The sequence below is a fragment of the Zea mays genome, chromosome 10 (genome assembly GCF_902167145.1).
Source record: "Zea mays cultivar B73 chromosome 10, Zm-B73-REFERENCE-NAM-5.0, whole genome shotgun sequence".
Classification (NCBI taxonomy): domain Eukaryota; kingdom Viridiplantae; phylum Streptophyta; class Magnoliopsida; order Poales; family Poaceae; genus Zea; species Zea mays.
In genome coordinates this window covers 104,701,822-104,728,653 of record NC_050105.1, presented here as the reverse complement: position 1 = coordinate 104,728,653, position 26,832 = coordinate 104,701,822, and the positions used below count along the sequence as shown (strand labels likewise).

Sequence of the window (26,832 nt, the reverse complement as noted above, 5' to 3'; positions counted from 1 at the left end):
GTCTACTCGGTGTAGACTCCTCCTTCTTCTCCTCCGTTGCCTTAAATGCCACCGGTTGTGCTTCGGACGTGGAGGGTTCGTCAAGCTCATTGATCTTCTTTGAGCCTTTGATCATACATTCAAAGCTCACAAAATTCCCGATAACTTCCTCGGGAGTCATTAGTGTGTATCTAGGATTACCACGAATTAATTGAACTTGAGTGGGGTTAAGGAAAATGAGAGATCTTAGAATAACCTTAACCACCTCGTGGTCGTCCCACTTCTTGCTCCCGAGGTTGCGCACTTGGTTCACCAAGGTTTTGAGCCGGTTGTACATATCTTGTGGCTCCTCCCCTTGGCGAAGACGGAAGCGACCGAGCTCCCCCTCGATCATTTCCCGCTTGGTGATTTTGGTGAGTTCATCACCCTCGTGCGCGGTCTTGAGTAGGTCCCAAATCTCCTTTGCATTCTTCAACCCTTGCACCTTGTTGTATTCCTCCTTGCTTAGAGAGGCTAGGAATATAGTTGTAGCTTGAGAGTTGAAGTGCTCGATTTGGGCCACTTCGTCCGTATCATAGTCTTCATCCCCTACGAATGGTACCTGTGCTCCAAACTCAACAACATTCCATATACTTTTGTGGAGTGAGGTTAGATGAAATTTCATTAAATCACTCCACCTAGCATAATCTTCGCCATCAAAGGTTGGCGGTTTGCCTAATGGAACGGAAAGTAATGGAGTAGGTCTAGATGTACGAGAATAGTGTAAAGGGATCTTACTAAACTTCTTGCGCTCTTGGCGCTTAGAAGTTACGGACGGCGCATCGAAGTCGGAGGTCGATGTTGATGAAGTGTCGGTCTCGTAGTAGACCACTTTCCTCATCCTCTTGTGCTTGTCGCCTTTCCGATGCGACTTATGGGAAGAAGACTTTTCCTTCTTCTCTTTGTGGTGTGAAGAAGAAGATCTTTTCTCCTTCCGTTTGGAGGAGTCCTTCTTCTTCTCCTTCCTCTTGGTGCGGGACTCTTCCGATGAAGTGCTCCCTTGGCTCGTAGTGGGCTTGTCGCCGGTCTCCATCTCCCTCTTGGTGTGATCTCCCGACATCACTTCGAGCGGTTAGACTCTAATGAAGCACCGGCCTCTGATACCAATTGAAAGTCGCCTAGAGGGGGGTGAATAGGGCGAAACTGAAATTCTCAAAAATAATCACAACTACAAGCCGGGTTAGTGTTAGAAATATAATAGAGTCCACGAGAGAGGGTGCAAAACAAATCGCAAGCGAATAATGAGGTGAGACACACGGATTTGTTTTACCGAGGTTCGGTTCTCTCAAACCTACTCCCCGTTGAGGAGGCCACAAAGGCCGGGTCTCTTTCAACCCTTCCCTCTCTCAAACGGTCCCCCGGACCGAGTGAGCTTCTCTTTCTCAAATCACTTGGGAAACAAACTTCCCGCAAGGACCACCACACGATTGGTGTCTCTTGCCTCAATTACAAGTGAGTGTTTGATCGCAAGAAAGAATCAAGAGAGAAGAAAGCAATCCAAGCGCAAGAGCTCGAAAGAACACAAGCAAATCTCTCTCTCTAATCACTAGGGCGTTGTGTGGAATTTGGAGAGGATTTGATCTCTTTGGTGTGTCTAGAATTGAATGCTAGAGCTCTTGTAAGTAGTTGAGAAGTGGAAAACTTGGATGCAATGAATGGTGGGTGGTTGGGGGTATTTATAGCCCCAACCACCAAACTAGCCGTTTGGTGAGGCTGTCTGTTCGATGGCGCACCGGACAGTCCGGTGCACACCGGACATGTCCGGTGCCACAGCCACGTCACCAAAGCCGTTGGATTCCGACCGTTGGAGCTTCTGTCTTCTGGGCCCGCCTGGGTGTCCGGTGCACACCGGACATGTACTGTTCAATGTCCGGTGCGCCAGTATGGGCATGCCTGACTTCTGCGCGCTTCTGGCGCGCATTGAATGCGCCTGCAGGTGTCCGTTGGCGCGAAGTAGCCGTTGCTCCGTGGATGCACCGGACAGTCCGGTGTACACCGGACATGTCCGGTGAATTATAGCGGAGCAGACGTTCCGATTTCCCGAGGCTGACGAGTTTGAGCACCGGACATGTCCGGTGTACACCGGACAGTCCGGTGAATTATAGCGGAGTTGCCTCCGGAAATTCCCGAAGGTGAAGAGTTTGAAGTCGGTCTTCCCTGGTGCACCGGACATGTCCGGTGGTGCACCGGACAGTCCGGTGCACCAGTCCAGGGTGCCTTCGGTTGGCCCTTTGCTCCTTTGTTGAATCCAATATTTGATCTTTTGATTGGCTAAGTGTGAACCTTTTGCACCTGTAAAACTTATACACTAGAGCAAACTAGTTAGTCCAAATATTTGTGTTGGACAATTCAACCACCAAAATAAATTAGGGACTAGGTGTAAGCCTAATTCCCTTTCACATCTCTACCTACGGTGCGTGGACAGGGGCACAAAATCTCAATTTCTTGGAGCTAGAGCAAGGTTACCAACCAAACACATCAAAATATTGGTAAACTTTGGAACAGAGTTGCTCCGTGGTAAAATTGGTGCAGCAAAGCTGGAGTTGGTGGAGTGCAAGAGTCCCAAACACCCCTTAGAGGACATGAGCCTTTAGCACTGCTCAATGAAGCCAGCCTTAGTGGTGCCACCGCTGGTTTAAGATTAATTGGTTGGAGAGTCAACTGGAATGAAGCAGCTTCGTTCCGATATTTGATAATGGACTCATTCAATTCTATGTTTAGTAAGGAGAACAATGTCGCTCTATTTTTTGTTTTTGTTTGGTTAATAAGTAGAATAGAACAGTACTGCTCCGTTCTTTATTTGGTTGAAAAACCATATGAGTGTAAAGAGAAGGAGAGATAAGAAAGCGCTCACGTCTAGCCGTTTTCATGGAACAAAAACATCCTAGCTATTTATGATATATTCTCATGACTCTAGGAGCCGCTCCACTCATCTTTTATTGAAAACCAAACATCTAAAAAATAGTAATGAAGTCGCTTTATTTTCCTCCACTCCTCAACCAAACAAACACGCCCTAAGTGAAGATATTCACCAACAGTCAAGTCCTTTCCTCCTCCCAGTTGGTGCCCTAAGTGAAGATGTTCACCAACAGTCAAGTCTTTTCCTCCTCCCAGTTGGTCTTAGACACGCCACCAAAGCACCTACTAGGAAAGTTTCACCTGCTTCCCTTATTGTCAGTGACGATGTGTCAACTTAAACAGGCAGGATTCTCTATACTTCATGTTATCTGACGATGTGCCCATTACAGAGCTTCTTCACCAAACGTCCACTACAGAGCTTCTCCACTCCACGAAAGAGTCCTCCGTGTGACCACTTCATGTGTGATGGGGAGTTGCTTACAGTGATTTATTCCCTGAACTGTCTACTCTGTTTCTAAATATGAGCCAACAAAAAAAGGAAAAATTTGGTGACACCTGAGGACCACAAATATATAAGAATGTGAAAAAAGAGCAGCTTGGAAATTTCATTACATCAGATTTACTTGAACTCTCACAGTTGTGATAAATAGCATGTAAAGGTACAGTATATATACATGAAAATCAACGCCATATGGAAAAGGTGAACTTTAAAAAGATAGCAAGGCTGAGGCAACACATAATAGTGACTACTGACTGGAAACATATATAAAAAGGATGCACGTGTATATTGTCTTGTTTTGCGGAATGAAGTGACCAGCAATTGTGGTGAAGGGTGGTACCCCAATTTCATGGTGAAGTCGTCGAAAGGAACAATCAGCCGTAATCAGAATGAGATTGGGAAAAAATATAAAAAAAATGACACGATGGCTATGAAGGTGTCTCGGCTAGGCGAACTGAGCGTGGAAGCAAAAACTCAGCAAAGATAGGGAAGTGCGACGACGGATAAACGCCATCTATATTGTCATTTATGACCTCACAAAGTGCAGGAACCAGTGGGCGTCCTCTAAATAGGATCCAGTCAACATGCAAGTCCTGTGTCTGTCGATCCCAGCAGAGGCAAAGAGCTCTAAATATTAATTTAAGAAATTCTAGGGCACCTTTTTTCTCCCCTGCAACAGAATATTTATTTGGTATAAGATTGCTAAAATAAAGACTAGTTATAGCTAAAAAAAAGACAGCTAGTTATAGTGGATGGATCTCAATATTCGCCCAGGGAGCATATTAGTACAAGTCATCAAGGAACATAAAATAAATAATGCAAAACTGTGACCTATGGCACTTTTTTTCAAGTAAAAGCCAAAAGACTAAAAAATTGATTTATCCCGACATGAATTGAATAAAGGATCAAATAACATTGTCAGTTCCTCAATTCCAAGTTTTACTTTGGCATAATAAACGCAAAAATTCCCTAGCAGTTTTTACAACGGAAACTGGAAAATAAGACCTAAATGAAGTGTCAGGGGCACCTTTAAATCCATGATATGTGTGTATTATTGACACATTTTTTCGCACTCGAGCATTTGGCCAAGCATCTCTCATATCACCAACAACACCATGTTCTCTGTAACAACATAACCAATAACTGCGTCAACTGAAGTAATGAAGGAAATTGCTCAGTTATTTCACTGAAACACATATATACATATTAAAAAAATATACGTATTAAAGTAGCAAATAATATTCTGAGGTGGTTCAGGGTTTAAGTCCCATATACGTGTTACTAGCGAGTTTATATTTGCAGTTCCTATAAAATGGTTAGATTCCCATAAACATCTAACAGAAGATACTTAGATAAAGAGGTGTATTCGAGACCCTGACGATATGGTTCATTGGATCAACTTCTCTATGGATCCAACAAAGCAGTTCAAAAAGGTTATTGAAAATCCCAAATGGAGAAACAGGACCTACTGAGTCCGCAGTCAGTACTGATCGATGCACAAATGAAAAATGTGGAGGGTGAGAAACCCGTTCTCCAAGAAGACTGAAGCATTTTCAGACAGTAAGTAGTCACCCATCCATTCAATTACCACCTTTCTCTTTATTGGAAAGTAAAGAGTATCAAATGTGTTTATTAAAGATTTAAATATTGTAGTATGATAGTATCAACCGTTGATTTTTTCTAATTCCATACTAGTCACATGCGTTGCTATGACCAAAACATATGTTATACCCCATGAAATAAAACCACAGGCGCATATGTAAATCTCATGACATGCAAAAGAAATTGAAACTGGACCAGTATCAAGCAGCCTAACAATTTTGTCAGCGATTTTGCGGAATGGCCTCTAGCTGAGTTGATTACATGTGGTTTGAGTTCGACTCTCCGTGGGAGCGAATTTTCAGGTTGAGATTAAAAAAACATCTTGTTTGTCACATGCCAAAGCACAGCTCTAAGGTCTAGCACCGGTCATGGTCGTTCTCACAAAGGCTACGATACCGTTGTGTATGAGTGGGACAAATGTTCAGAGGTTTTTTCGACCTACATAAGGTCTTCTTAATGCAATACTCAAGGACTGTTCTACCCCGAGCGGATCGAGTTTTTTTAGCAATTTTGGGCTGCTATTGGGCCTTGCTCACAACGGACTGTATTGCAGATTTAGTTGTCAGAATAGATGAATACTTATTCAATATAAATAATCCATTCATATCAATGCTCATGTAAGCCTTAAATTCAAAAGTATATATTCAGTTCAATATGATCTCAGCGCTCTTAGAGCAGCCACAACATGCATCCATTGCCACCGATGTATGATAGTATCACCCATTGATATTTCCTAGTTCCATATGTCATTGAAACATTAGCGTATCTTGCAAGCCCTCCGACCAATATGTTTCCGAAATAGCCAAAGTATTAAATGCAAGACTTTTTAATATGCACATTCTGGTATTTAAACTGGAATAATTTCTGAAGTTTCAATGCTTACAATATCAGGTACCTAGGAACTGCAGAATCAGAGAAGGTTGTGGGTGTGGTTGCTTTGCAGGGATGGGGCGTGTTCACATGTTATTGGGAATTGATGCTAGGGGAAATGTAGGTGTATGAAGTGCTTGGTATATTGCATAGGAGATGGGGTACAATATATAGACTCACAGGACCCTAAACCTAATGGGCGGCAGCCCAACAGTGGTGCCGGCACACACACAGTCGGCTGTGGAGTGGGAGCAGCCGGCGGCTGCTGAGGGTTGGGAGGAAACCCTAACCTAGTCTGATACCATGTAGGTGTATGAAGTGCTTGGTATATTGCATAGATGGGGTACAATATATACTTACAGGACCCTAACCCTAATGGGCCAGCAGCCCAGCAGTGGTGCCGGCCCACACACACGGTCTAACATGAAAAAGTATGTTTTTTACAAAATTAAACAAATGAACCTCCTATTTGTACTTTTACCTCAAAGGTTGGTTTGAGCAAACATGAACAACAGAATAAAAAAACTTGACCTACATAGGGTAAGACTACAAAATTAAACAAATGTACCTCCTATTTGTACTTTTACCTAAAAGGTTGGTTTGAGCATACACGAACAGAATAAAAAATACTTGAACTACATAGGGTAAGAACACCCCTAAGCGAGGCATTGCCTAAAAGAGAAAGATCTCTCACGCAGATCAAGAAAACCCCTGAACCTCCTTTCCTCCACCCTTACACGGTGGTCATGTTGCCCATGTGAGCATCGGCTGGGCCTTAAGCCGTGCTTTAGTGTAGAGTCGGATGAGGGGATTTTTTAAAACCTCAGCCTGAAATCGCTCCCACTAGAATTTGAACCCCTAGGGAGTGCTACTAAGGCCACCTAACCGTTTCAGCTAGGCACCCTTTCGCCACGAATAACAGAATAAAAATAAAATCCTTGCAGAACATATATGAAATTGTTAGACTACCCGTCTAGGATTCTAGGGTTTGGGGTATTCTCCATGTAATTACCGTCTCACCCCTCACTGTAATGGGCCTGGCCCAGTTACTAAGTCTATTAATACTACTCCCCATCCCTGGTTAGGGGTATGGGTTCGTATTCCAACATGGTATCAGATTAGGTTTAGGTTTAGGTCTTGTCAGCTACAGCCGCCAGGGGCTTCTCCCAGCCCTGCAGCCGCCGCCGGCCTCCCTGCCCAGCCGCCGGAGCTCCCCTGCGCCGCCGCCCAGCCCCCCAGCCGCCGGCCTCTCCTTCCCCTTCCCAGCCGCTCCTCATCTCTCCTCCCTCCATCTCTCCTGCGCGCGCCTAGCGCCCGGTCGGAGCTTCTTCCAGCTCGGTCCCTGCCGCGCGCTTCTCTGCTGGCTAGCGCCCAGCTCCTTGCCTCTCCGTGGCCGCGCCGCTCCCTCCTCCCCTCCAGCGGCCGCCGGTCCCCAGGCCAGCCGCCGGCGCTCGAACGGCGTCCCCATCCGTCGCCCCCACCATCGGTTGCAGCAGGCGCGCAGCTGCCCAGGGGCGCTCGCCCACGGCTCGCCAGCGACAGCCGCCAGGCCGCCACGCGCCACCGGCCTCCGCCAGGCGCCCAGCCGCCCCGGCGCGCTCGTCCAGCACCGCAGCGCGCTCGCGGCTCGCTCGCCAGGCCAGATCCGGACCACCGGAGCACCACCGAGCCGCCGCTCAGCCCGCGCCAAGCCTGGCCGCCGTGCGTCCTGCCGTGCCGCCCTAGCTGCTGCGCACCGGCCCGACCCGTGCGCCTGGGCCCTGCTGTGCCGCGACGCTGCGCGTCCCCGTCGACCGCGCGCCCCGTCCGTCGCGCCCTGGTGCCGACCGACCGGAGCCCCGGCGCGCCAGGTGCTCACCCCGCGCGACAACCGCGCCCTGCCCCTGCGCATTCGACGCCGAGCCGAGGACCGGGCTCGACAACCGCAGGACCTGTCGCGCCGTCCAGGAGCGCCCGCCCGGAGGACACGCGCCCCTGCTGTTCCACGCGGATCTGCACCCCTGCTGTCCCGTGCCGTGGACGCACGACGCCGAGCACCCAGCCGCCCCTGCTGTTCCGCGCCCGGTTGTCCAGTCCGCGCCTCCCTGCGTCGGCTGACCGCTCCCCGGCTCCAGCAGTGCCTCGCCCCTCCTGCACCGGTCGCCATGCCCGCCGCTCTCGTGACTGTGCGTGTCCTCCTCCACGACGGCCAGCTCATCTGTGGCATGTTCATGTCCTTCGATCCAGTCTGGAACCCTATTCTTCGGGACTGCGTCGAGGTCCACCCTCAGGCGGGCCGTCACGTGCCTGGACCGCTTGTCTTTCCATGTGCTGCAATCGCCTCCCTAGCGGTTGAGCCCGTGTCCTCTCCCTCCCTTCCTAGTGCACCTGTCGGGGCACCTTCCCTGGCCCTCTCCGCTCACACCGTACCCTCGCCACTTCCACCTCCCCGAACCACCACCGATTGGGTGGTTGACTCCGGGGCCTCCTTCCACACTACCCCCACCACTAATTCGTTACTCCACTCCCATCCACCCCACCCCTCACATCCTACCTCCATCGTCGTCGGTAACGGTTCCACCCTCCCGGTTACCTCAGTAGGTACATCGGTTCTTCCAGGACCATTCTGCCTTAACGACGTCCTTGTTGCTCCCGGACTGACTCATCCCCTCCTCTCGGTTCGTCGCTTCACTAGTGACAACCAGTGCTCTATGGAGTTCGACCCCTGGGGCCTCACCATACGCCACCTCCCCACACATGATGTGCTCGCTCGCTGTGACAGCTCCGGCCCCCTCTATTCTCTTCACTTGCCCTCCACTCCCCACACCAAAGTAGCCTCATCTCATGCTCTCGCTACTACCACCACCTCCTCCGCCATTTGGCACCGTCGCCTCGGGCACCCTGGACCTGACGTCATGTCCCAGCTTTCCGGCCACTCAGACATATCATATACTCGGGGCTCTTCTGAGCGCCTTTGCCATGCGTGTCAGCTCGGCCGTCACTCACGTCTCCCTTTTTCCACTTCCACGTCCAGGGCTGTTCAGGCCTTTGATCTTGTCCACTGTGACCTCTGGACGTCACCTGTCCTTAGCCTCTCCGGCTACAAGTACTACCTAGTCATTCTGGATGACTACTCCCATTTCCTTTGGACTTTCCCCCTTCGGCTGAAGTCCGACACGTTTACCACCCTCACTCACTTCTTTACCTGGGTATCCACCCAGTTCCGGCGCCCGGTCCGTGCCCTGCAGTGCGACAATGGCCACGAGTTCGACAACAACGCCTCCCGTTCTTTCTTCCTCACTCACGGCGTCCAGTTGCGTCTCTCGTGTCCCTACACCTCTGCTCAGAACGGCCGGGCCGAGCGTATGATTCGCACCACCACCAACATGATCCGCTGCCTTCTCTTTCAGGCGTCTCTCCCTGCCACCTACTGGGCAGAGGCCCTTCATACTGCCACGCATCTCCTCAACTGTCTTCCCTCGAAGGCGGTGAGCCACCCTACTCCTCACTTTGCCCTGTACGGCACAGCCCCTTCCTACGACCACCTGCGCGTGTTCGGCTGTGCCTGCTACCCTAACACTTCCGCTACCGCCCCTAACAAGCTTTCTCCTCGCTCCACTCGATGCCTCTTCCTCGGCTACTCCCCTGACCACAAGGGGTATCGGTGCCTAGACCTCACCTCCCACCGCATCATCATCTCTCGTCACGTCGTCTTTGACGAAGATGTGTTTCCCCTTGCAGGCTCCACCCCACCCACCGATCTAGACTCACTCCTCGAGTCTGATCCGGTTCCCTTCCCACCCCCGGCGCCCCGCCTTGCGCCGTTACCCGTACCTCGTACGGCCACGACGCAACCACTCGCGCCCATTCCCGCGCCACGCGCGGCCCCGTCGCTCACGCCTGCGCCACGCGCGGCCCCGCCGATCACGCCTGCACCACGCGCGGCCCCGACGGCCCCGCCTGTGCCACGCGCGGTCCCGCTGATCACGCCTGCGCCCCGCGCGGCCCCGACGACCCCGCCTGCGCCACGCGCGGCCCCGTCAACCCCGACTCGCTTCGCCGACCCCGCGCTCGTCTACCACCGTCGCAGCCACGCTGCCACCTCGGCGCCTGCCGACTCAGGCCTGTCGACGAGCACGGCCCGCTTTGCCGACCCCGCCGTCGTCTATCACCGCCGCGAGCCGGCCATACTTGCCGCTCCCGACGTTCCGGCGGCCCGCTCCGAGTCGTCAGTGTACCACCCGGTCGCCATCCATCGCGACCCCGGGCACGTCCACCCGATGGTGACTCGGCGCGCCGCTGGCGTTCTTCGCCCCGTCGACCGGCTGATCCTGGCAGCGGATACGACCTGCACTCCTCCGGACGCATCCCCTGTGCCCTCCTCCGTTCGTGCTACCCTCGCCGACCCACATTGGCGTCGTGCTATGGAGGAGGAGTACGCGGCCCTCTTGGCCAACCACACCTGGGACCTGGTGCCGCGTCCACCAGGCACCAACGTGGTCACCGGCAAGTGGCTATTTCGCCACAAGCTGACCTCGGACGGCTCCCTCGACCGCTACAAGGCCCGTTGGGTCCTTCGGGGCTTCACCCAGCGCCCCGGAGTGAACTACGACGAGACCTTCAGCCCCGTCGTCAAGTTCGCCACTGTTCGCGCCGTCCTCGCCCTCTCCCGCGACTGGGCGATCCACCAGCTCGACGTCAAGAATGCCTTCCTCCATGGCACTCTGACGGAGACTGTCTACTGCAGCCAGCCCACCGGCTTCGTCGATGCTGACCGTCCGGATCTGGTCTGTCGGCTGAACCGGTCCCTGTACGGCCTCAAGCAGGCGCCACGGGCATGGTACAGTCGCTTCGCCTCCTACCTGGCCTCCATCGGCTTCGTCGAGGCCAAGTCGGACACGTCCCTGTTCATCTACCGGCGCGGCGACGACACCGTCTACCTCCTGCTCTACGTCGACGACATTGTGCTCACGGCATCCACCGCCGACCTTCTTCACCGCACGATCGTCGCCCTTCAGCGGGAATTCGCCATGAAGGACCTGGGGCCCCTACACCACTTCCTCGGCATCACCGCCGAGCGCCGGCCTCAGGGTCTCTTCCTCCACCAGCGCCAGTACGCCATCGACATCCTGGAGCGGGCTGGCATGTCTGACTGCAAGCCTTGCTCCACGCCTGTCGACACCCAGGCGAAGCTCTCTGAGGACGACGGGCCTCCGGTCGCCGACGCGACGTCCTACCGGAGCCTGACCGGCGCGCTCCAGTACCTCACCTTCTCCAGGCCCGACATCGCTTACGCCGTCCAGCAGGTGTGCCTGCATATGCACACTCCGCGGGAGCCCCATCTCACTGCGCTCAAGCGGATTCTGCTCTACCTCCGCGGCTCCCTCGACTACGGCCTCCTACTCCGCCCATCCCCGACGTCGGAGCTCGTGGTCTACACCGACGCTGACTGGGCTGGCTGTCCCGACACGCGTCGGTCCACCTCCGGCTACGCCGTGTTCCTGGGCGCCAACCTCGTCTCTTGGGCCGCCAAGAGGCAGCCCGTCGTCTCTCGCTCCAGCGCTGAGGCCGAGTACCGTGTCGTGGCCAACGGTGTGGCAGAGGCATCCTGGCTGCGCCAGCTCCTCCACGAGCTCCACAGTCCTCTCCAGCGCGCCACTCTCGTCTACTGCGACAACGTCAGTGCGGTCTACCTCTCCACCAACCCCGTGCAGCATCAGCGCACGAAGCACGTCGAGATCGACCTACACTTCGTCCGCGAGCGTGTCGCTGCCGGTGACGTTCGGGTTCTCAGCGTCCCCACCACGCTGCAGTTCGCCGACATCTTCACCAAGGGACTACCGTCGAGTGTATTCTTAGACTTTCGTTCCAGTCTCAACATCTGTACAGGATAGAGTTGTGACTGCGGGGGGTGTTAGACTACCCGTCTAGGATTCTAGGGTTTGGGGTATTCCCCATGTAATTACCGTCTCACCCATCACTGTAATGGGCCTGGCCCAGTTACTAAGTCTATTAATACTACTCCTCATCCCTGGTTAGGGGTATGGGTTCGTATTCCAACAGAAATGGTTATATGTGAAATACTGAAATGACATGTTAATTTCAATAAAAATTCAAATCCTCTACCAAGTTATTACCTGGATCTGCCAAGCAAAAACCGCCCAGTCATAGATTCCTTCTGTGTATTGAAGCCTCCACAATAGATAACAGGCAAATTGGGGGCCAGCGATGCTATATGTTGCCATGTAAGCAAAGCACTTCTTCGTCGAGCACGAGGGCTAACTTCATCAAGATTTGTATTTACGATCTGAAAACTGAATCCAGGTGGTTCTAATCTTTTGAGTTGAAACGTGTGTACATCACGTTAAGGCAACAATCAACAATCTTCACTATAGCCAAGATACTAATAAAACAATAGAAAAATAAAGATCAAGAACAGCATCGTATTACAGGATATTGCCCATGTTGCAATGCAGGGTGCATTTGCTCCCCATGAAATGCTTCCTGGAACAGATGGTGATTCCGACAACCAAAAAGTGCCACCTTCAGTAAGCTCCACCTTCAATAAATGCATGGAAGCTCATATCATCTAAATGTATACACTATTGTTTATTTCAACATTTGGGATAAAGAAAGATGGATATGTTTTGAAGTGCAATGAGATAATTAGTGAAGAGTGTACAGAAATGATTAGCCAGAAATGCCAAACCTTTTCCTTTTCATAGAATATTGTGCAGTATTCATCAGTGTTGTCCTGTGAGCCTTTTCTTGAGATTCCAAACTGTTCATAACCTAGATGAATGCAAAAGCATGTTCATTCGACCTATTGATACATGTTGATCAACTAACAAAATCCGTTCTCTTTTAAGTGTCCAACATCATATGCTTATTAAGTTGTATCTATCTAACACGTACAGAACTAGAGCATAAACTAGTACTAGTTTCTAGGCTAGACAGAAATACAGAACTATTCTTTATGTTGCAAAAGATGGCAGGGTAGGGTAACAGTATTTATAGAGCTTTGGATAACAAGGATGCTGCTTAGCTGACTATCCATGCAGTACTCTCTATTAGAGGCAGAGTTATATCTAACTCGAGTTGCCTCACCCCCACCTCCTCAAATGGTGTGAAGTAATTTCCCACACTCTACGTGGTATAATGAATCTAGGTCCCCTTCTGGCTCCTTCCACTGCCCTAGTTTTTCTCACGCGCCACCGACTCCACAGCCGCATGGCCACCCACCTCGCGACCCCTGTGTGTGTGCTTCTTCCGCATGGGGTGTGCTTCTTCCGCACGCGCACGATCTTCTTCCATGTGCGCATACCGGCCGCTTCCGCACCGCCAACTAAGTGCGCAATCAAAATAGAGCTAAAACAATGATACACCTTTATTTATACAAATCAATCTGGGAATATTTAACCTGCATTTTTCCTTGTAATGGTTTAGCATTAGTAGATTGAAAAAAAAATAGGGCAAGCCTTACTAAAAGAAGAATACAAGTACAATGATGATTGAAGAGTATATATGCTCTTATAAGGCACATCCGCACTAGGATTTATGGTAGTCTATTTCTTCAATTAAGTGCAATTACTATTCTTCATGCTATCCACATCAGCCACTAACATTTCAATTTTTCATGCAAGTTATCCACATCACAGCCCATGCAAGCCATCCACATCATTACCCACTAAGTGCAAAAGCTATCCACATCATCTTCACTAAGTGTAATTACTATTTTTTTACCTCAACATGCAAGTTCCACGCGATATTATTTGTTTGGACATCACATCCTTCTATAATGCGCTCTCTATTATTAGATTATCTTTTTTCTATTGGGTTCGTCCATTAGCTTGGCTAGGTTCCGATTATATCTGGATAGGCCTAACCTATGCATGCAACAATTTATTTCTAACAACTGCTGCAACACACAGGGTATCTATCTAGTTGTGCATAAAATGCATCACTATTATCAAACAGTAGCCAAGTCAGCAGGCAAGATGAGTAAAAAACAGTGTGGTGTGGATGAATTACCTGGCAAGCACTGTTGTAGGTAGTCCAGTTGCCATCTTAAGCCTGCATACCAAACCCACTATTTTTAGCCTACAAACAAAAACAATAAAAACCTATAGAAAACACACAGAAAATGTGACAACAAACAAAAACAAATCCATTTAGAGCATCTCCAGGAGATTTAAAAAATGGTTCTCTGCTCATTAGAATGTTCTACCAAATATTCTGGCTCCAACACACTCCTCTCCAGCATATTCTCCAAACCTGGTTCCCTATATTCTAATTTTTTGCCACGTAGGCGAACTACCAAATGTAAAAAAATTAACTGAAAGTGTATAATCATTTCCATTGATAAACAAAACAAAAGAAAACATCATTCACTACAGATGCAATAGAAATGAGACCAGAGTCAGTGAGCAGTGATTCACTACACTGCAGACGAGACAGGCATTGCTCAATCTATCAGACTAGTATTGCTCAATAGCCAATCCAACAGACTGCAGATGCATTCACTACACTCCAATGATTTTGCCACAAAACAATAGACTAGTGTTGCTCTTCAGTGATTGCCAAATAAAGATGTTCAGGACCAAGCTGGAAGTGCAGCAGCATTCCACGATGGTGTGGCCCATACGAGCAGGGAGCAGGACTTCAGTGCGCGCAAGAAAACTGGCCCTACAGTGGATTGGGAGCAAACCTTGCTCTCAACAGGTGGAGAGAGAGAGAGAGATCTGGATTTGGGATAACCAAATTTCTGAGACCATCTTTCGGGAAATGTTTAAGGCTGTTTTTAGCTCCAAATCTCTTAAATCTAAGTATTGGGATCCATTTAGGATGTCTTGCTCCCAAGCAAGTTGGTGCAGGCTAGAGCTAAAACCAGACATAACACACATTCAAGAACTACAATCCCACTCATAGGAATTAATAATTCTAGAACTTAATCGAGAGAGACAATAGAATTGACCAATCCAGATAGAACACCTCTTTGTCAACAGGGGAAAAAAGAACGGAAATATAAAACCTAGCTCAAACTAGCAAGCAGTTCAGTTCCATCCCTAGTCCGCCACGGTAGCACTACTTACATCTAACAAGAAAACACACGGGATCATAGCTACTTGCGTTTTCCAACCCATCAATTGAGTACAACAAATGCGATAGCCTAGGCTCCCATGATTTGTATCACCAGTTCACCACCGCTTACCTTGTTGGGTGCAAAGGATGGTAGGAGAGTAGCTGGTGATGACGCTGACGCAGATGTCCCGGCGCTTCTCCCAGCTGTTGGGACTCTCGCTCGGCTGCTCGCCTTCATGCAAGTTCAGCGTCATCACTGTGATCGACAGGCTAGTCATCTCCTCTTTTCTCCCTCAGTCCCACCGCTTTTCCTGAGCTCTACTGTGCCGCGCAGGTTAGCGGAGGCGGCTGGCAAGAAGATCGCCAGTGATCTGGCAGAGCCGGTGAAGATTCGGGGAATATAGATCTCTCACAAATCATGAAGGATCATGTACGGCAACAACAAGCTGAGCAGGGCAACCGAAGACCGCAGTGTCGTAGCTTGACAAGTCCCTTTGTTGACCCCTCTCTAAGCGGACACTTGCGGCCTACCCTCCATGGCGCCGGGACTCGCCGCCTCTACACCAGCTAGCGGTGAGAGTTGCGGCACCCACCCGCTGGTGCCAGCTCGAGGCACCCGTCCGAGAGCCGCCTCAAGCCACCGCAGCTAGGCCAGCCGCCGCTGACCGCTGCTGCGGGGACGTGGTCCGTCCGGCGCCACTAACCGCCACGGAGGCGAGAAACACCACCGGAGACCCGATCCACTCCGACCAGATGGAGATCCGCTGCAGGCAAGCCGGATTTGGTTGCCACCGAAAGGGGATGGCAGACTGCGGGCTCGAGCTCGGCGCTGAGATATTCACGAGAAATTTGGATTTATGCCATTATGGAAACCGGCTTTCGCCTAAATGTCATCATGTGAATGAATGTACTTCGCTAATACATCATTCCCAAATGTTAGCTTATAGACAAAATGTCATTTAGAGTTTATTTTTTAAACATAAAATTATTTAAATAGTGTTTCAACCTTTAGTCAGACTAATTTGCCCCTACACCAAATCAACTCTCATATGATCCCGTGGACTCCACCTGGGTTCTCTCTGGCCCTATTTGTTTCGGCTTTTCGCAAATTCTGTCCACCAAAACTGTCGAGGACTGCCAAACACTTAGCTTTTCAGCCAGCTTTTATAAAATTCATTTGAGTAAAATCATTCAAAATCAACATAAACATATAATCGGTTAAGTTGTCGCAATAGTAGTAATCCGTCACTTTATATATCCTGAGCTTCATGGACAACTTTATCTTCCTCCACACGTAATCTTAATAATACTCAGATTCTCTACACAGCTAAATTCTCCACACAGCTAGATTCTCGAAAAAGTTAGTTAGAAAAAAAACTGAACCAAACAGGCCCTCCGTCCTTCGTTCAGCATCCAGATTAGAGATGGCAATGGGTACCCGAAACCCGATGGGTTTTTACCCCATTAGGGTATGGGTTTGGGTCAATTTTCACACCCATGGGTTTGTTAATTGGCATAAATCTATACCCGACGGGTTTATGGGTATGGGTTTATTCCTATAGTACCCAAACCCGTGAACCCGTGGGTTTTTTAAACCCGACCAAACCTAGTGCATATTGTCATTTTATTTTATAAACGAACAACAAACTTGTTATTCCTTATTTACTTCATAATTTTTATCAATTGGTGAATGTATCAGTAGTCGGTGAGAGTGTTGCTTGCTTGCTATTATAGTTTTTACTAGCGTTATATATGTGGTGGATGAATAACTTAGTGCAATGTCACTTAATTATACAACTTATTATTTGTAGTTCATTCTCCCTACTAATAATTTTTATACCAAATCATGATCTCATTGTTCATTACATAGATGTTGGATCACGATATCATTAATCATTATGATACTTATTGATTATGAGAAGAATAAGTATATTGGAGATGAAACCCGCGGGTAACCCATGGGTACCCGCTAACCCGATGGGTACGGGTTTGGACAAAATCTCAAACCCGTCATGGGTACGGATTTTTTAATGGGCATAGATATTTTTCACGGGTACGGATTTGAGACGGCAAAACCAAGCGAGTTTGTATCCGTTGCCATCTCTAATCCAGATGGTCGAGGCGACGGCAGCGCCTGGCTCCTGTCGGCCTCCACCGGCGACGCCCAGCTCCACTCGACCTTCACCAGCGGCGTGCGACTCCCTACCTATCTTATTCATCACGTGTTATCATGGATGCTACTGTTTTTCCCTTTGTTTCCTAAAATAAACTCGGTTGGCGGGTTAGGTTAGGGAATATTTGGTTACTAAGAACTAATGTTTAGTCTTATCATTTTATTCCATTTTAGTCTATACATTACTAAATATAGAAACTAAAATTAAATTTTAATTTCTATATTTGGCAATTTTAGAACTAAAATGGAATAAAATTAAGGGATTAAAAATTAGTCCCTAGAAACCGAACACCCTTTTAGCCTTGTCAGTGTAGTATTTTGGACGTCGTACACCGGTATTGACTTGATCCACCAACTTCAACTGCTTCGGCTCAGCAAGTAAGATGGAAAATTCAAGCAGTTGTCAGATCAATTCGGTTCCAATTTTACATACAACTACCAGTTGAGACCAATTTGATTTGTAACCTTGTTGGCTCATTATTTTGTAGCAGTTATTTTCTTCGTGGTGCCCTCTAGGCTCTAGCAGTTCGTGACTTCGTGGTGCCCATTTGTTTAGGTGACTGAAACTGAGTTGTGTAGCTGGGCATAGCTGGGCGGGCAAGTATAGCTAGGCATCGGTGGACAATCACCAGAACAACCTGAGGCGCGGCGGCAAGATGATCTGAACGGCGGCGGCCAAGCGACAGAGGAGAGCCGGCCGATGCACAGAGACAGGAGAGTTTATTTCATCTAGGGGCAAAACAGTCAGTCCAGAAGCTAACGTTCACCTAAATTTATTTTATGTTTCAGATAACCCCTAAATAGCATTTTGTCTGTAAGACAACGCTTTAGAATGGTGTATTAGTGAACCACGTTCACATGATGGCATTTGGACAAAACCTAGTTTTCATAATGACATAAATCCAAATTTCTCGTCATTTCACAAGAGCATCCACGGTATACTCGTCCATTTTGAACTGCTGAAACTCTACACCACTCTTGCACCCGGTTTGACCGATGACACATAAATATTCAATAAAATATTAATATATAAATGACTTTAATATCTCATAAATTATTTACCAACAATTAATATAAAACTAAACTCGATATTTGGAGCACATTTTCATCTCCTCTCTCTCCCTTGGCTCTTTAGCCATGGATTTTCGGCAACGTTGCCTCCTCTTCTCTCAGTTGTTCTTTCCCCGTTGTCTGTAGAGGCGTATGGTGGCAGAGTCATGAGAGTGATTCGAGGTGTCGATATCATGTATGGTGGTGCGGAAAGAATTTAGGTGAGAGAGGCGAAGATGCGAAAGAGATGGAAGTTATAGGTTAATATACGATGGCAACAACGAGGAGGAGGAAGTGCTTGTGATAGTTGCATGGTTGGTTGCTCTCTCGGCTGTTCTTGCCCTGCAGCCTATAGAGGCACATAGCGACGAGGAGGAAGCACTCATGGTGGATGGACTGGTGGTTGCATGGTTGGTTGCTCCCTTGGTTGTTCTTGCCCTAATGCCTATAGAGGCGTACGACGAGCGGAGGAGAGTTGCGGCAGCGGTTTGAGATGCTGGGTCAACAGGGGGAGGTCGATGTCATCTATGGTGGTGCGGAAGATCTAGGGTGAGGGAGGCGATATGAGAAGTTGCGGGTTAATATATGACGACGACAGCGAGGAGGAGGAAGCGTTCGTGGTGGTTTGTGCATGTAAGAGGTAAGGCTTATATTATCTTGTTATTAGGCGACACCTAAGGGAGAAAACGGATCTATGCGTGCTTCGCACATGACACACGACACACGAAACTCGTACGAAGTAGAGTACGATGTTGATTATAGAAAATGGACCTCGACCCATTTAACTATGTCATTTTTGGTGTTTGATGGTCAACCTTGTAAACTAATGTGTTTGCTAGTGTTTATGTTTGTAGTTTGCATGATGCAAAAGTGACTTATAATAAGGCAATGAGGAATCAACACCTCGAAGAAGACATTAGAAGACACATAGAAGACCTACAAGTATCAAGCAAAGTCAAAGACATAAGACTAGAAACAAGCCCAAGTGAAGAAGCTTGAAGAAAACAAGTAGGGTTGTTTCTGGTGCACCGAACCGTTTGTGCAGAGGCGATGTTTTCGGGCACCTGAGCCAGCTGGCGCACCAGACCTTGCGGGTGGTGCAATGGACCTCGGCTCAATGGTCCGCAACCGCTAGTCAGCAATGGTCATCTGACGTGGCAGTCATTGGACCGATCCAGTGGTGCATCAGACCTCTGCACTGTTGCAGGGCATCTACTAGAAGACCAGCGGCTAGCTGACATGGAGGGCACCAAACTCTGGTCTGGTCCGATATGACACAGACAAGTTGCTTTCCTCCAACGACTATATTTGGGTTGGGGCTCTATATATACCCACCATTCGGACATTTTAGAATGTGGGAGCCTAAGCAACATTGCAATTGAGTAGAAACACATCTCCATTGCTCCAAACAACCAAGTGCTTAAGCTCCACTGACCCCAACTGTCGCCATGCAGTGACCGCACTTGTACCCACCATATCTAGAATGAGAGACTATGTCTCAGGTCCAGTGGGGAGTAATGTCCGGTTCAATCAGGTACTAGGCTTACTTATTACCATATTTCTCGGCATGTGTTTAGTGTGTTCAAATGCTTGACACATATGTAGGATCTAGGACACCGGCTAGAGGGGTGAATAGATGGTTTTGACTAAAATCAAAAACACTAGAGAAATTTAATCAATATGACAAGAGGTATAAATTCTCTAGTGACAACAAGTAAGCAATCTATGAGAAACAACTATGGTAATTGTATACAAGAAACACAATATGTGAAATACTAATTACTTGCACAGTAATAAGTATTGCGAGAAGAGAAAGACACCGGATTTTATCCCGTGGTAATAAGTAATGCGAGAAGAGAAAGACACTAGATTTTATCCCGTGGTATCGGTGATTTGCCGATCACCCCTAATCCACGTTGAGGTGGACTTCAAGCTCTCACTTGCTCCTCTATCAAGACGTGACTTGATCTTTGAGCCAAGTGGACAAGAAATCACTCAATACCTCGTTTCCACTAGCGTCGCCTTTGCCGCTCCGGTGAGTTAGGCGTGAACCCCTCACAATCGACACCACGGCTTCTCCACAATCTTCTTGGAGAGCTTGACAGAGACAACACCCGAGCCGTCTAGGAGGCGGCAACCTCCAAGAGTAACAAGCCGATGACGCTTGCCCGGTGTACCACCTAGTGCCTCAAGAATCACCAATGGATGCAAATGCACTAGGAACTCTCAATCTCTCACTAGAATGCAATCTCAAGCAAGTAGTGGGAGAGAATGAGTGGGAGGATCACAAATGAGCTCAATGTGTGCAAGGAATGGCCAAGAGAGCCCTCACACACGAGCTCCCCTTCTATTTATAGCCCACCTCACATTTCTAACCGTTATGTGCAACTAGCACAATTTCTGCGCACACGTGGACGGTTCGCGCCTTAGGCCGGACGGTCCGCTGTACAAGTAACGACTAGTTTTCCCGTTTGAAATATGTCAGAGCTATCAAACAAGCGAAGTCCGGACAGTCCGCCAACCTTGGTCGGACTGTTCGAGACCTGGCAACATGGAGCACCAGAGCTCTGACCACAATGAGCTAACACACGCGGATTGTCCGCCATACAAGGCCGGACGGTCCGCAACCTAGGAGTTAGTACTGTCCGGGCTCAGGCCCCAGACAGTCCATAGTACAAGTGCCCAAAAACACACAGTCCCTGCCCAAACCAATTTGGTACCTGCGGACGGTCCACCGACCCCGGCCGGACAGTCCACACAATTATACAGGGACTGTGCAGAGGGCGACCCTTTCTGGTTAGGACTACGGACGGTCTGGCCCCAAGGCCCGGACAGTCCGCAGTACAAACATACTTCGGACCCCACTATATAGATCGTGGACAGTCCGGCCACTTGGCCCAGACGGTCCGCCAACCCCATGACTTAGCAACTTTTCAAACACGCTTTCGAAAATATTTTTAACTCTCGAAACCGGAAGCGTTGTTAGTCCTCATGCAAATGCAACCACTAGATGCTCTATGAGGCACTAAGTTTTACACAGACCAAAGTCATTGACCTCTCTTAATAGTACAACCATCTAGCCTACTAATCCGGTCAATTGTCTTCTCTAAACTCCTGGAGACCGGCAAAAACTAAAACATATGTTATACCTTTGCCTTCACTTGATCCACAACCAATGCTTATAAGTCTCCAAGATTTTCTGTTCTCTGTGGTCCAATCTGCATTCTTATTTCTCTAAGAACTGTTAGTCCACAAATAGTTGTCATTAATTACCAAAACATCACTAAGGGGCCTAGATGATTCACAACATGATACCACACATTAATCCTTATTCCAATTTCGTCTTGTAGACAAGGCATCCCCATGGATCCATGTCCACATACAATCATAATTCTGTTATAAAAAATGGATACAATCAATTCCTGACCTCGCGCGAGTGCTAGAAAAATCACTCGAATTCTACCGAGATCCTGAATTAGCATAGCAACTACTCGACCTAGTATACTAGTATCCATCTCAGGGAACCTGAGTTCATGCAGCTAGGGTTTCAAGTAACTCCTACAATTAAGTGCACATTACAAGCCTACAACCAATAATTGCAGTAAAATAGCATCTATAACGGTTATGCATAACATCGGTGCTTGCATGTAATCCAACACTAGATATTGTTTGCTAGATGACACTCGCTTGGCGAGCATCCACTTGTGTTGGGGGCCTTCGGCTTCCGAAGGTCCTCAAAAACATGATTTAACAATGTTTCTGGAGTATAATGTGTGAACAGTATCTTCGACTCAAATCGGTATCACAGTGGGAGAAGCCCAAAGAATACGAAGGTTGACACAGCGCCGAAGCTGTGAGCAGGAAAGCTTCGGCGTGATAGCAGTGCCCCCGTACTGTTCACGCTGACTTGGCATTTACTTTTGCGTCACGCTTGTATTTTTACCTTCTTTTAAGCCGAAGGTACATTTGTAATTCGATATCATTTCTATTTTTCCATAATGATAATATAGAAATGAGTTGATAATTATACATAATTGTTTATGTTATATTCCATATGATTCCTTCATTATTTTATGTTGTGTTGATGAAGGTATATCTTTCATAACCTTCGTCCGAAAATCATTATATCCCAAGGGGAAATAATGTTCCGAAGGACGAAGGACTTTAACGTTTAACATTTTTTTGTGTTGCCTTGTTCTTAACTTATAGCATTTGAGAACAAGTCTCCAACAACTTGTTTAGTTAGTCATTCTTTGGGTTGTCGACCAACTTCATCTTGTGGCCACTCCACTTCATGTCCCTTATTTCGCGCGATCATCATCTCTCGGTCCTAAATGAGATGCATGATGCATATGTATGAATATGATGGAAAATAGCATAGGACACTCAAAAGCACACAGTGGCGAACAAACACTAAATAGCGAGACATTGTGAACAACCGCACATAAGCACTAGCTAGGCACATGCCCAGAGTGATTTGGACTATATTGTTCGACATGCTTCGGGAAAGCGACTATCAGAAGAGCAGATTGCCGAAGTGCAACACTATGCCAAGGACCTAAAATACTCCTGAGGATCCTTGGTATATGGAGGAAATGACGAAGATGACTTCCTTACTGTCTACCAGACAACAAAAAGATAAATGTATGTTGGGAAATGATGGATAACATAGGATATATGAAGCTTGAGGTCGACCTATCTGCACTGACGAAGGATCAACTTGCAGACAACCTTGCTTACAACAGCTTGAAGGTTTGCATATTTTCATTTCCGTCTTTATTGTTTTTTGTTATGCAAGCTTTTTGGTAAACAATTCATTGTAATACTTATTAATATTTGTATATATATATTTTATTGGTCGTGGTCTTATCCTCAGCAAAGCTTTGAAAGCCCAAAAAGATGCAGATGACGAAAGCACTCAGATAGCTTTTGGTAACCTTCGCTCAAAATTTACAACGCTTAGGAACGAAGCTCTTGAGAAGGATAAGATCTTGCTATCCTTGGTCAAAAGGTTAAAATCTAGCGAAGCTAGGCTGTCTAGCCTTTCTGAAGCAGATCAAAAAAATCAAGGAGTTTGAGAAGAAGCAAGAGACAGATACGAAACGTATTGCTAATTTAGAATATGCACTGTCTATTCAGGTGGATTTGCACAGATCTGAAGTGCAAGGGTTGGAGAAGAAGCTTGATGAAGTAACTAAAAATTTCAATGTAGAACAAACAAAGCGTGAGATATCTGAGATGGAATGATTAAGGGTGTAGAAAAACATTGAGAAGCTTTGTCAGGATAAAGAGGAATGTTACAAGGTTGCTACGAAATGTGCTAACAATTTAAAAAATAGTTTTGCTAAGGTTGGCGCATTCTCCTCGGAGCAGAATTTTATACGTGGTGATCCTGATGGGGTTATCCAGTGAATTAACTGCGAAGCCGGAGCTTTTGAGGAGATTCTCAGTGACAGAGGAGACTTCTGTGCCTCCGCTGGCGCCCGCGAAGCTGTGTCGATCCTTGAAAAGGTTGACTGTGAACATGCCAATGTTGTGGTTCAGCCAGGATTCTCGCTCTCTGCCAACGATATTAGAAACCCATCAGCCGAAGCCGCTACACTAAGTGGAAAGTTTTATTCCGAAGTCTGGCTGAAGGGTGGCTGAGAGATAACTGACGAAGCTATTAGAAAAAATTAGAAAGAGTCTCATGATGCCTTGGAAGAGGCCAGAAAAACCGAAGAAGCTACTGAACGTGCAAGACTTATAGGTATATCTACCGTTGTTTAGCTTCGTAAATTATTTTTAGCTTCGGAACTAACAGACACTTGTATTTTGGTGCAGCTGAGCTCTCTCCCCCTCCGGAGCCATATGACCCTGAAGCCGATCCATCTCTGAAGGGGGCGCTTGACATAATTAGAATAGCTAACAAAGCCGTTGACGAAGCTGTCAACAGACTACTAAACAAAGCTGCTGACAAAGTTTTGAAAGATGACTAGAACTTGTCTATTGAGACTTTTAGAATCTTTGTATGTAGTTTCATTTTTGTAAGAAACAATTATCAACTATTTGTATATTTAACGATACAATATATTTCTTTGTGAGGCGTGAAACCTTCGTACGTACCGTTTTTGAGCCACAGGCGAAAAAAACACCTTCCTTTCTTTTCACGCTTCATAAAGAAAGAAATCCCCCTTCTTTGCCGAAGCGACTCTGAAGGTCTTGCCGTAAATGTTGCATAAGAATACCGTTGTCGAAGATATAAACCTCATATAACAACACCTCTATCAAAAGCATGGATCTTGTATTGTTGATATGTTTTTCGTAACTATTTGCCGAAGATGGACTTAACCTCATGGGTTAGCCGGTATTTTTGAAAGTGCAATTTTCCTTCTTTTTACACTATTTCTATCGATGCAAAATGATGTATGTTGCGATGTCATGCAATATGATGTGATGATATGATGTAAATGATGTTGATGCACGAATCATAAAAAATAAGACTCTGCATCCCCTTAGGAATGACTTTGGAGCTTCTTCACCTTTTACTTAGGTGGTATTTTAGCTCTGCATTCCCTTAGGAACGACTTTGGAGCTTCTTCACCTTTTACGTGGTATTTTAGCTCTGCATTCCCTTATGAACGACTTTGGAGCTTCTTCACCTTTTTCTGTTACACTCGATGGTGTAACCCCGGATTCATTACAACAGGCCGAAGGTTAAACCTTCTTACATTGTCTTTGAGGAAAAATATAAAGGTAGAAAAGCAAAGATTACATTAAGTATGAAATTTTTCTGACTACTGATTGCTTCAATAAATGTGTCTCGACTCAGGCACAGTGTTGTTGACTGTGCGAGCTTCAGACTCTTCACGTGCATCACATTGTTGTTGCGCTTGGCGGTGCCCTTCTTGCTCCTGATTGTGAGTCAAGGTTGGTGCCATAGGTGGTCGTGGTGGTAGCGGGGCCCATGCAGCTTGAGAGTGACTTGCCGAAGCAACTGATGCTGTGGACTGCTGGTTGCCCACATACTCGGGAATGTATGGAGAATAGCACGAAGCAGTATGCATGACCTGCTTCGGCTGATTCTGTTGTGCTTCGGCTTCAGCTATTTCTTTTTGCTTTTGGATCGTGACTTGGCACATCCTTGTTGTGTGTCCCTTATCTTCTCCACAGAATAGACAAAACAACATTCTTGGTTGAGAGTTGAACTTTCCCCCAAAGCTTCTTCCTCCTCTGCCTCTTGGAGCTAGTGGCCTGAAGGAGCTTTGTTGCGTCCCTGATGACTGAGAGCTGTGTTGATGCCCTTGAGTATGATTGCCCCTGTCATCACTTGAGCTGGGGTTATGAATCGTCCTGACATGCCTAGGGTGGAGTCTTCCTCCGAAGCCCCTAGTCATCTTAGAGTATCTGTAGGCCTCTTCTCTTCTCTGTCGAAAGTCGTTGTCAGCCCTGATATATTCGTCCATCTTCTGGAGAAGCTTTTCCAAAGTTTGTGGTGGCTTCTTAGCAAAATACTGTGTTGTTGGTTCTAGACGGAGCCCTTTGATCATAGCTTCAGTAACAATCTTATTCAGCACCGTTGGCGCCTGGACCCTAAGACGAAAAAACCTTCGAACATATGCTTGCAGGTATTCCTCATGGTCCTGCGTGCACTGGAACAGAGCTTGGGCAGTTACTGGCTTCGTCTAGAAACCCTGAAAACTGGTCACCAGCATGTCCTTTAGCTTCTGCCATGACGTATTTGTTCCTGGGCGAAGGGAGGAATACCACGTCTGAGCCACACTCCTAACTGCCATGACGAAGGATTTCGCCATAACAGCCGTGTTGCCACCATACGATGATATGGTCGCCTCGTAGCTCATAAGGAACTGCTTCAGATCAGAATGACCATCATACATGGGAAGTTGGGGTGGTTTGTAGGATGGTGGTCATGGGGTAGCCTACAATTCTGCTGCTAGAGGAGAAGCATCATCAAAAGCAAAGTTACCATGATGAAAATCATCATACCATTCGTCATCATTGCTTGGGCTTTCTTGATGAAGCTCTCTCTGTTATGGCCTTCGTCCTTGGTCGTCTTGCGTGATGTGACGCATTTCTTCGACAACTTCATCAATCTTCCTTTGAAGTTCAGCTAGCCGAAGCATTTCTCTCTTTCTTTGCACTTGCTGGTGTATAGCCTCTAAGTCTCTGATCTATTGGTCTAGCTCCTTCTCTTGCAGTGTTGGCTGGTGGCCTTCCTTTTCTGGTTTTGGGCTTCTCTCAGAGAGAGCCCTCTTGGTTGATGTCCAGCGGCTGAAGGGCAGCCCCAGGCGCTATTGCCTTCTTCGGTGGCATGACGAAGGTGAATGCTTGAGATGTTGCTGAAGGTGGTCGTTTGAGTTCACTAGAGGTGGGCGCCAATGTTGGTCACTTGTTCTCAAATACTGTGAATCAAGAACAAGGCAACACAATTGTTAGAGATTAGGGACCTTGGTCCATCGAAACACTATCTCCTTTTGGATATAATGATTCTCGAACGAAGGTCTTGAAGGACACACCTTCATCGTTCGCGAGAATAACAATTCATGCATATATGATAAACATTATCCATTCATATACAAATTTAGATACTTATTTCATCATAAACATATGAACAAGACTCATGTTGCATTAATACCTTCGGCTTGCTCGAAGGTGTTGATGCGAGAGAGCGATTACAATCCAGCGTGAACAGTATGGTGGT

General features: G+C 47.5%; 1 protein-coding gene across 1 annotated transcript; it reads right to left on the bottom strand.

Moving 5' to 3' along the window:
* Window positions 1-3,448: 3,448 nt before the first annotated feature.
* Window positions 3,449-15,818, bottom strand: LOC103641526 (uncharacterized). The gene is made up of 7 exons (XM_008664862.3): window positions 15,039-15,818; window positions 13,859-13,900; window positions 12,537-12,619; window positions 12,285-12,386; window positions 11,965-12,179; window positions 4,404-4,498; window positions 3,449-4,046 (listed from the first exon to the last, which is right to left on the bottom strand). The coding sequence occupies exons 1-7, from the start codon at window positions 15,184-15,186 to the stop codon at window positions 3,805-3,807; spliced, it is 927 nt and encodes a 308-aa protein (XP_008663084.1). The 5' UTR covers window positions 15,187-15,818; the 3' UTR covers window positions 3,449-3,804.
* Between the last annotated feature and the right edge of the window lie 11,014 nt (window positions 15,819-26,832).

Bases quoted from the DNA above. Each gene is read 5' to 3' on its own strand.
- LOC103641526 (XM_008664862.3), bottom strand. From the start codon at position 15,186: ATGACTAGCCTGTCGATCACAGTGATGACGCTGAACTTGCATGAAGGC. The intron at 13,901-15,038 runs GTAAGCGGTGGT...TTTGGTATGCAG, and splicing joins CATCCTTTGCACCCAACAAG to GCTTAAGATGGCAACTGGAC. The intron at 12,387-12,536 runs GTTTGGCATTTC...CATTTATTGAAG, and splicing joins TATTCTATGAAAAGGAAAAG to GTGGAGCTTACTGAAGGTGG.